The sequence below is a fragment of the Strigops habroptila genome, chromosome 19, assembly GCF_004027225.2.
Source record: "Strigops habroptila isolate Jane chromosome 19, bStrHab1.2.pri, whole genome shotgun sequence".
Lineage (NCBI taxonomy): Eukaryota > Metazoa > Chordata > Aves > Psittaciformes > Psittacidae > Strigops > Strigops habroptila.
In genome coordinates this window covers 327,107-336,741 of record NC_044295.2, presented here as the reverse complement: position 1 = coordinate 336,741, position 9,635 = coordinate 327,107, and the positions used below count along the sequence as shown (strand labels likewise).

The 9,635-nt window shown below is 60.3% G+C and overlaps 2 protein-coding genes across 2 annotated transcripts; one reads left to right on the top strand and one right to left on the bottom strand.

The window, feature by feature from the left end:
* The first annotated feature begins 620 nt into the window (after positions 1–620).
* Positions 621–6,679, top strand: GFAP (glial fibrillary acidic protein). Its single transcript, XM_030508611.1, has 9 exons — positions 621–1,143; positions 1,730–1,790; positions 2,080–2,175; positions 2,249–2,410; positions 3,405–3,530; positions 3,705–3,925; positions 4,062–4,105; positions 4,669–4,754; positions 5,036–6,679. Exons 1-9 carry the CDS (start codon positions 677–679, stop codon positions 5,075–5,077), a joined length of 1,305 nt encoding a protein of 434 aa, XP_030364471.1. The 5' UTR covers positions 621–676; the 3' UTR covers positions 5,078–6,679.
* A 1,297-nt stretch (positions 6,680–7,976) lies between these two features.
* FAM187A (family with sequence similarity 187 member A) lies at positions 7,977–9,215 on the bottom strand. The gene has a single exon (XM_030509040.1). The coding sequence runs from the start codon at positions 9,213–9,215 to the stop codon at positions 7,977–7,979; it is 1,239 nt and encodes a 412-aa protein (XP_030364900.1).
* Between the last annotated feature and the right edge of the window lie 420 nt (positions 9,216–9,635).

The window sequence follows — 9,635 nt, the reverse complement described above, 5'->3', positions numbered from 1 at the left end:
CATGTGTGTTGCACGTGGGAAGAGGATGTGCACATGGATGTGGAGGGATGGACGTGCATGTGCGTGCTTCTCTAGGTGCATGGATGTGCATATATGTGTGTTGGACGTGCACATGCATGTACGTGTATGCCTCCCTATGTGTATGTGCATGGGGTGTGTGTGCACATGGATCCATCCCAGCAGCGTGCACGGGTGTGCACATGGGTACACATGTGTGTGTGCATGGCAGGGTGTGTGCACACTCACCCCCCGAGCCTGCCCAGGGGCTCTCCCTGCCCTGAGCACCTCAAGATGCTGCTGGATGGATCCCCAGGGTGCAGACACAGCCCAGGCACTGCAGCGGGCACCCTGTGACACCTTGCACCCAGCACCCACTGTGTCCCCACGGCATTGCACCCAGCAAACCCCACCGGCTGCCCCATGGGTGCACATGACCATGCTCTGCCCCTCACCGTGCTGGGTGCCCCAGGCCCCTCCCTGATCTCAGCAGAGCCTATGGATGGGGCAGGCTGTTCCCGGTGCCCGGGCTGGGTGCCAGGGCACATTCACCCCTCCAGGCGCCGCAGAGGCTGGGTTTTGTGCCATCCCTCCGGCTCCCTGGCCAGTGCCAGCGGGACGGGGGCTCCCAGGCTCCATAAAACCCCCTGTCCCAGCACACTGCACCCATCCTGTCGGCATGGAGAGCCAGCGCCTGTCCTCCTACAGCCGCCGCTTCGGCACCACCGCCCCGCTGTACCGGGTGCTCCCCGCCAGCCCCCCAGTGCGGCTCCGGGCCCCCCGCAGCACCCATCTGGGTCCCCGCATGGGCGCCCGCCTGGTCTCGGGCAGGATGGACTTCTCGTTGGCCGCGGCGCTCAACTCGGAGTTCAGGGAGACGCGCACCAACGAGAAGGTGGAGATGATGGAGCTCAACGACCGCTTCGCCAGCTACATTGAGAAGGTCCGGCTGCTGGAGCAGCAGAACAAGGTGCTGGTGGTGGAGCTGAACCAGGCACGGGACCAGGAGCCCTCGCATCTGGCCGATATCTACCAGGAGGAGCTGCGTGACCTGCGGCGCCACGTTGAGCAGTTGGCCACCGCCAAGGCCCGTCTGGAGATCGAGAGGGACAACCTCAGCGAGGACCTTGGCAGCCTCCAGCAGAAGTAAGGCATTGCCTGGCCTGGGGTAGTCGTGGGGTGGGGGTGGCTGCTGTGACCAGGATGATGATAAGGACCAGAGTGGTGATGGGGAGCAGGGTGGCCACCAGGATGGCCCCAGGGACCAAGGTGGTCACCAGGACAGGATTGAGAGTGGCCGCTGGGGATGGGTGTGAGGGTCACTACCAGAACCAGGGTGGGCACTGGAAAGGGGACTAGGGTGGCCCCACTGGGACCTGGGTGGCCACCAGGGTGGTCATCAGGCTTGTTCTGGGGACCAGGGTGGTGATAGGTACCATGGTAGTAGCAAGGACCAGGGTGACACCTGTGACTCCTATGGGAGCTGGGGCGTCCCCAGGGATCAGGGTGGTCACCAGGACCAGGTACTGCTGGGCACCAGGGTGGTGATGGGGACATGGGTGGCCCCTGGGAACAGCGTGGGACAGCGGTGGAGGGTGTGGGATGGGCACGTGCACCTACTCCAGTGTGTAGGGGCTGGTGGTGTGGGGCTGTGCTGACCTTGGGGGGTCTGTCCATGGGGCTGAGAGTAATGGTGCTGAACTGGTAACGGTGCTTCTCCACCCCGGCACAGGCTGCAGGACGAGGTGACCCTGAGGCTGGAGGCCGAGAGCAACCTGGCTGCCTACAGGCAGGTGAGGACAGGGGCCAGATCCTGCATCCCCCATCTTGCACCCCAGCGGCTCAGCCCCTGGCTCAGCCTCCCACAGGGATAGGCGGGGATGCAGCATAAGTGAAGCAGGGATAGGGGTGGGCAAATGGGGCAAAGATGGGCAGGGGTGGAGCAGGGACGGGCAGGGATGGGGATGGACAGATGGGTCTAGGATGGGCAAGGACAGGGCAGGGCAGGGATGGGCAGGAGCAGGCAGCTCAGGAGGGAACAGACCCCTGGCCACAGCCCCTCCTGTCCCCCCGCGGTGGCAGGACGTGGACGCCGCTGCCTTGGCTCGCCTGGACCTGGAGCGGCGGGTGGGGACGCTGCAGGACGAGATCTCCTTCCTGCGCAAGGTGCACGAGGAGGTAACGCTGCTCAGGGAGCTCGGGGGGGTCCCGGGGCTGGGGGGGGTCCCACTGACCACCACTGTCCCCCCAGGAGCTGCGGGAGCTGCAGGAGCAGTTGGCCCGGCAGCGGGTGCACGTCGAGGTGGACACGAGCAAGCCCGACCTGACGGCTGCCCTGCGCGACATCCGCAGCCAGTACGAGGCCATGGCCACCAGCAACGTCCAGGAGACCGAGGAGTGGTACAAGTCCAAGGTGCAGTAGGAACCAGTCACCCCATGGATGGGTGGCCTGGGAGTCCCCTCCGAGGATGTCACCTTCTTAGGGCTGGGGTTGATCTCCCCAGGTTGGGTAGTGCTTGGTGGAGGTGCTGGTAGCGTTCAGTGTTCAAGGGCAGGTTGGACAGAGCCTTGGGTGACACGGTCCATAGTGAGGCATCCCTGCTCATGGCGGAGGGTTGGAACTGGATGATCTTAACGTCCTTCCCAACCCAAACCATTCTGTGATTCTATGATTCTATGGTACGTGTGGTTTGGGATCCTCATTGTCCCTGCTTGTGTCCCACATCCTGGTTTAGTCCCCATGGGGAGCAGGGATGTGTCCCCTGCGGTAAGTCATGTAGGCACCATCCCTAAGGATTTGTGTTCACAGTGGCATCAACATGCACCATCCCACAGGAGCAGGGACATGTCCCCTGTGACATCCCAAGACACCATCCCTCCCACCCGCAGAGCAGGGACATGTCCCCAGCAGCAGCAGCCATCAGGGATGTGCCCCACATCCACTGTCCCATCACCTCAAGGGCACAGGGATGTATCCACGCAACACGTGCCATCAGCCATGTGCACTGTCCCTTCCACCCGCGATAGCAGGGACGTGTCCCAGCACCACGTGCACTGGGGGCACATCCTGCGTGTGCTGTCCCTTCCTCCCATGGGAACAGGGATGTGTCCTCATGACATGCTGCTGGGGCCACAGCCCTCCCATGGGAGCTGGGATGTCCTCAGAGCAAGTCCATTGTGTCCCTTCTTGCTGCGGGAACAGGGACATGCCCCGGTGCCACCAAGTGCGTGTCCCATGTGGGCACAGGCACATCCCCAGTGACACATGGCACTGGGGACACCACCCTGCAGGATCAGGGATGCTTCCCCGTGCCATGTGCTACCAGGGCCACGTCCCTGCTGTGGAGCAGAGCAGGGGCACGTGCCCACACCACGTGTCACCGTGTGGCACGTGTCGCTCCCCGCAGTTCGCAGACCTGACGGACGCGGCCGCCCGGCATGCTGAGGCCCTGCGCGGGGCCAAGCAGGAGGCCAACGAGTACCGGCGCCAGCTCCAGGCCCTCACCTGCGACCTGGAGGCTCTGCGGGGCTCGGTAGGTGACGGTTGTGGAGTGCGAGGGGGGGAGAACGTGGCCTTGGGGGGATGCCACCACCATGGGGTTCCCTGGGAAGCGCCACATGGCTGGTGCCCGAGGACGGGAGACGGATGGGCACCATGGAGAGCCTCTAGCTCCTGGGAGAAGGTGGCCATGGCGGGTGTCCCCCAGAACGAGTCCCTGGAGCGGCAGCTGCGGGAGCTGGAGGAGCGCTATGCCCTGGAGACGGCCGCGTACCAGGACACGGTGGCGCGGCTGGAGGAGGACGCCTGCAGCCTCAAGGAGGAGATGGCGCGGCACCTGCAGGAGTACCAGGATCTGCTCAGCGTCAAGCTGGCCCTCGACATCGAGATCGCCACGTACCGCAAGCTGCTGGAGGGCGAGGAGAGCAGGTGACAGCAGAGTGGGCTCCATCCTGCTCCTCTCCCCATCCCCAGCCATGTCCCAAACCAAGACCCAGCCCTGGGCAGGCTGGAGCTGATGGTGCTGGGCAGCGGGACCCTATTGCTCCCCCCATTGCTCCTGTAGGATCACCATCCCTGTGCAGAGCTTCTCCAACCTGCAAATCCGAGGTGAGCCTGTGGCAACATGTGGGGCAGGATGGTGGCACAAGCAGGGGTGGCTTCTGGGGGCTCCATGGGAGAAGATGCCACCTTGGCCGTCCCTATCCCATCCAGAGGGACCGGGAGGTTTCCTGTCAGGGAACCAGGACTCCTGGGTATTCCCAAGTTGGGGGGGGAGGAGCGTGCCATGGCCACATCCCCAAGGCCAGTGATGTCCCCAAGACTGTCCAAATCACTGTGTCTTCAGTGCCAATGGTATCCCCGAGGCCAACTGTGTTCCTCAGTGCCAGCTATGTCCTCAAGGACAGCCCTGTCCTCAAATCCAATCACATTCTAAAGCCACCCATGTCCCTATTGCCAACCACATCTCTAAGGCCAGCTACATTCCCAACTGCATCCCTGAGGCCAGCAGTGTCCCTGAGGCTGGTCATGTCCCCAGGGCAGCTGTGTCCCGTGGTGGTTTAGGGATTTCCAGCCCAATGTGTTTCCTTTTGGCCTGTCCACCTGAGCATGGCTGGAAGGGCTCTATCCCAGGCACTGGGTCACTGCCATGTCCTGTCCATGTCCCCTAGAGACCAGCCTGGACACTAAATCCGTGTCAGAAGCCCATGTGCAGAGGAGCATCGTGGTCAAAACTGTGGAGACCAGAGATGGAGAGGTGGGAATTCCTCATCTCTGTCATTCATGCTGCCTCCCCTCCACCCCTGCCTCCCATGGGGTGTCCCCAGAGGGAACATGCACATGGGGCCACCATCCCAGGAGCCAGTGATCCCAGTGCCCTGACAGCACAGCATGGGCTGCCTCTGGACCATGGTGGAGCTGAGCCTGGCAGCTCATAGAGGAAACCATCCCTGTCCCTGTCCCCAGGCTCATTCAGAGCCCGGGCAGGCTCAGCTGGAGCCAGATCCAGGCTGATGGTCCCTCTCCCTCTGCCCCCAGGTGCTGAAGGAGGCCAAGCAGGAGCACAAGGAGGTGGTGTAGGGCAGGCGCCCGCAGCAGCCGTGTGCTTGTAGCCGTAGCTCCGTAGGTCCCATCCGATGCTGCAAGGGAGCCGGTGGCCGGTGCGAGTCCCGGGAGGAGCTGGTGGTGCTTCGGTGGGGACATCTCCCTCCCATCCACCCCTTGCCTCTCCCACGTAGTCCCCTGCCCCAGGGACATCACTGACACCCTCCTTGGAGCTGGTTCCCAGCAGAGCACCCGTCTGGCCGGGCACTGAGTGGGGTGGGGATGGACAACACCTGAGGGAGGTGAACAGAACCAGGCAGAGCTGAGATTCCCAACTGGGATGCTACAATATTCCCATAGCACGGAGGGGTGGGTGGTTTTGGGGCCTGCATCCCACCTTGGTGCTCTCTGCATGGTCTGGGATGTCACCCCAAATCTCCCCAGTACATCCAGACCCTGAGCACCCTTGGTGCTGGGGGGCTGCAGGGTGCAAGGTACTGGCTGGTCAGGGATGTTTCCCCATCACCAAGCATGGGGTGAGCTTAGCCAAGAGGCATGGGCAGGAGGAAGAGGAGGATGGAGAGGCAGGGCGCTGTCGGGATGATGCTAAAGGGGGGTGAAATGAGGATAATGAGGGATTCCTAGGGATAAGGATGGGTTCTTGGGGATGCTGGGGTGGCCGGGGTGCTTTGTGGGGCTGAAGCAGCGGTGGGCACAGCAGGCTGGGTAGCCACAAGGGCTTCTCCTGGCACAGCGCTATGGGGCTGTCCTGACCTGCATTGGGTGTCCACCACCACCGTGTCCCCATGGTCATGGTGAGGAAAAACACTCCCAAGGGACTCATGGCAAGGGGTGACCCGTGGCCCTGGTGGGGTCCCAGGCAGTTAAAAATGGAGAGGAGGGGAGTGCAGAGAAGGAGGGTGTCAGGGCACCCATGGGTGTTCTCACAGTTGGAGGTGCCTTCTGCAATCCAGAAGGACAAATGGAGCCATCCCTGTCCTGCCTGTCCCGCTGGGAGCCAGGGGCACTGGGGTTCGGGCTGTCCCAGTCAATCCTTGCTGTGCACGGAGCCCGAGCCCTCCTCCAGCGTGGGCATCCATGGTGGGGTTGGGAGCAATCCCTTGTCCTTGTCCCCATGTCTGTACTCCTGTTCTCCCCTTGGACCAGCACGTGCCACGCGGGGCCATCGCCCAGCCTGGTGCTCGCCTGCAGCCCCTCTACCCACCTGCAGCTTAGCTGCTGACCACGAGCAAAGCCTGCCCTGATGCCACCTAACATAGGAGCAATGACCCAGCAGCACTTCTCATACCCTGCAAGCCCTTCGGGATGAGCACATGGGATGCCACTCGGATGCCATCCCCCTCATCCCTTCTGTCCCCCTCGTCCCCTGGCTCAGGTGCTGAGCACACTTTGCCACTACCGACTCCAGAAAGGCCATTCCCAGGGGCAGATGTTACAGGAGATGGGTGCTGCCCGGGTTTGGCATCCGTGGTGGGATGGTGGTGGCCCAGGGGGCTCAGTCCCCTGCGAGCAGCCTCTGGCTGGAGCTTTGCAGCCCACGTTGCTGCTGAATTAATGCACTAACGCCCACAGCAGCTTGAGATGAGAAATAAAGCTAAAACAAGTGCTCTGCTTCCACGTTCTGCCTGCAACCCGCCTCTCTGCACCCAGGGCTGGGCGTTAGTTGGGATTAGTTGGGGTGGAAAGGCCCTTTGGGAGCCCAAACTGAGCTCAAAGTCGTCGGGGGACACAAGCTCAGTGCTGTACCCCAAGGCATGGCCAATGCTTCCTGGGTCAACACCCGTAAGGGACTGCAGCGCAGGAATGGGTGCAGGAATAACCCCCTCAGAGCTGGCAGCCAAGAAATGGGGTGGGAGAGATCCCATTCTTGGGGTTCTACAATCTCAACCCCAGCTCCCTCCCTACACAAACCCAGGCTGTGGCTCTTGGGAAGCTCCTGGGATTGGCTGCAGTCATCAGCACTGATGGTGGATTTGAGATCCTGTGCATGGTTCCAGTGCCCAAGCACTGCTGGGACCCTCCGTGCTGCCCTCCGGGACAGCGGGATTTCCCTTGGGAAAGCTGAAATCCCCCAGCCACATCCTTAAATATGGGTGATGAGCCCTGTGAGGAAGTTGTGCTGCGTGCCTCAGAGCAAGCAAGTGGCCACCTAAACCCTGTAGAGATGCCACCCTCTTTGGAGGCCATGTATGATAATTGTGTCAGGCGTAACTATGGACTCCCAAGCTGGTGCTGAGTCAGGAGAGTTAAAACCAACCAAAATCCAGAGAAATTTCTGAAGAGAATCACCAGATTAATTTGAAAAAAAACAAAAAAAAAGGAAAAAATAACTTTTTCTTTTCAAAAGTGAGAAAAAAAAAAGATGATGAAACCTGAATTTGCAGAAAGGCTTCGCTCCAGCTGAGGAGCTCAAAGGAGCATTGAACAGTTTGAAGTGTTGGCACTCCAAGTTCTCAGCAATGCAAAACAGTAAACAAAGGGGGTAAGAAAAGCAAGAATTAATTGGATTTAAAGAGGTTGATGGTTGTTTTTAGCAGCCTTTTAGCAAACCAGCTCTAATAAATCACTGATGTGTTTCGAGAACTCTGGAGAGCTTGGCCAGAAGATCTTGCAACAACTCCAGGAATTCTTTTGAAAGGGACTATATTGAGCTTAAAACCCCTCCAGAGGCCAGCAGCAGAGCCAGGAACAAATGGTGGTGGTGTGAAATCCCCTCCTGTCCCCGCTAAGCCAATCTGCAGCATGAGGACTCTTCCACATTGGGTCTCTCCATCACGCTCTTGACCCAGCAGGGAGGCTGAGATGCTGCCGGCAGAGTTGTGATTTCCAATGGTCAGAACACCAGGAATTTCCAATGGGAGAATGGTCTGAGGTGTAAGAGTGGCCCGTGGGGGCCGTGGTGGAGATGCCAGGTTCAGGCAGGGCCCCTGAACACCCGCCAGCAGCACTGGCACACGTGGGTGACGACGAAGAGGATGCTGATGACGATGTAGCTGATGCCGATGATGTGCATGGCATAGATGGTCTCGGGGTCTTGGAGCGAGCGCCGGCGCCGGGCCTGGTAGAACACACTGAGCCGGAAACCAGCCACCATCTCACCCTCCCGCCAGCAGAAGTAGGTGCCTCTATCCCTGCGCCGGACCCGCTGGATGTGCAGGTGGTTTCCATGGTCAATGAAGACCCGCATGGTCTTGTTGACATGGACGAGGTAGCGGGAGCGGTAGAGCCGGACAGAGTCCTTGTCCCAGGCCACGGCATGCTCAGGCCGGGCTCCTGGGCACGCGATGATCAGGTCAGTTCCAATGGGATGCTTGTGAAACTGTGTGGGGACACGGGGCAGCCAGGGCTTCTTGCCCAGCTTGGAAATGATATTGGAGATGGTCTGCACGCCTTCCTCGGGGACCTCGTCCGTCCGGCAAGGGGTCATGCAGCTTCGGATGGCCACCTCGGGTTTTCGGAGGTGGCTCAGGCTCTGGAAATGGGCAGGGACAGCCCTGGAGCCACAGGACGTGACGTTGGGCACAGCGGCGCGGTACCGGGGGTGAAGCTGGGCAGTCTGCAGGTAGCAGAGCCCGATCCGCCGCTGCTCACCTCTCACCCCACAGCGGTCGCATCTAGTCCAGTCCCAGAAGGTGGTGAAGAGGCTGATGAGCTGCTCCGTGTGGTCATCCTGGACGTGCTGACCTTTGTCCTCAAAAGCCACCGTGATGAACTTGGTGGGCTGCACATCCACATCATAGCCATAGAAGAAGTCCCCTTGCTTAGTGCCACACAGGTAGTGTCCTGAGTCTGTCACCTGGGCTCGGAAGACGATGAGACTGAACATCCGAATACTGAAACGCTTCAGCATGTCACTGCCTGCGCGGATGTGGCCCGAGTCCACAATCATGTTGCCAGCAAAGTCTGTCAGGACTGTGGTTTTATGGCTGCCCATGTTCTTCTGGAAGTACCAGGTGACAGAAGAGACTTCTTCAGGCTTGCAATTGCAAGGGAGCTCGAAGGTCATGTCAGCCAAGTAAGCGGCATTGTCAAACATCAGGAAAGCAGGGCAAGCCATTCTCTTGAACACATCTCCCTTCTCTTCAATCGCAAAAGCATGGAGAACATCAACCAGGCAGAGGAGAACAGCAGCTCCTGGCAGCCTCATCTCCATTGCACTGTGTGGTCTCTGCAGTCAGAACTGATGCAGCCACCACGTCCTCAGCAGGGATGGCAGGAACCCACAGGAGGGGTTAGCAGTGCCAGCGCCAGGCAGGGACAATGCACACACCAGCTCGCTGGCCCAAGATGGGGTTTGCAAATGACCCCCTGCCTGCAGTGCACATGGCTGATAGCAGGGATCAAACAGCAGCTGAAATATCCCATTCCAGCCAAGTACCTTCTGGGAAGCCCTCTGTCCAACCCTGGGGCAGGCTGTTCCCTGGGACACGGGCTCTAGAACCCTTCCTCTCTCCCAGCTGCTCTGGGGTGTTGTGACTATGAGCTGGCAGGTCCTTCGTGCAGCACAGCCACGGAGGAGAGATGCAGTGATGGGAAGTGTGGTGGTAACAATGGAATTGCCACCTTCTTCTTG

What these genes read in the sequence shown, in the direction of transcription:
- FAM187A (XM_030509040.1), bottom strand. Translation starts at nt 9,215, where the DNA reads ATGGAGATGAGGCTGCCAGGAGCTGCTGTTCTCCTCTGCCTGGTTGAT.
- GFAP (XM_030508611.1), top strand. Translation starts at nt 677, where the DNA reads ATGGAGAGCCAGCGCCTGTCCTCCTACAGCCGCCGCTTCGGCACCACC. An exon ending in AGGAGTGGTACAAGTCCAAG is followed by an intron (nt 2,411 to 3,404) that starts GTGCAGTAGGAA and finishes CGCTCCCCGCAG; the next exon opens with TTCGCAGACCTGACGGACGC. An exon ending in TGGAGGCTCTGCGGGGCTCG is followed by an intron (nt 3,531 to 3,704) that starts GTAGGTGACGGT and finishes GGTGTCCCCCAG; the next exon opens with AACGAGTCCCTGGAGCGGCA.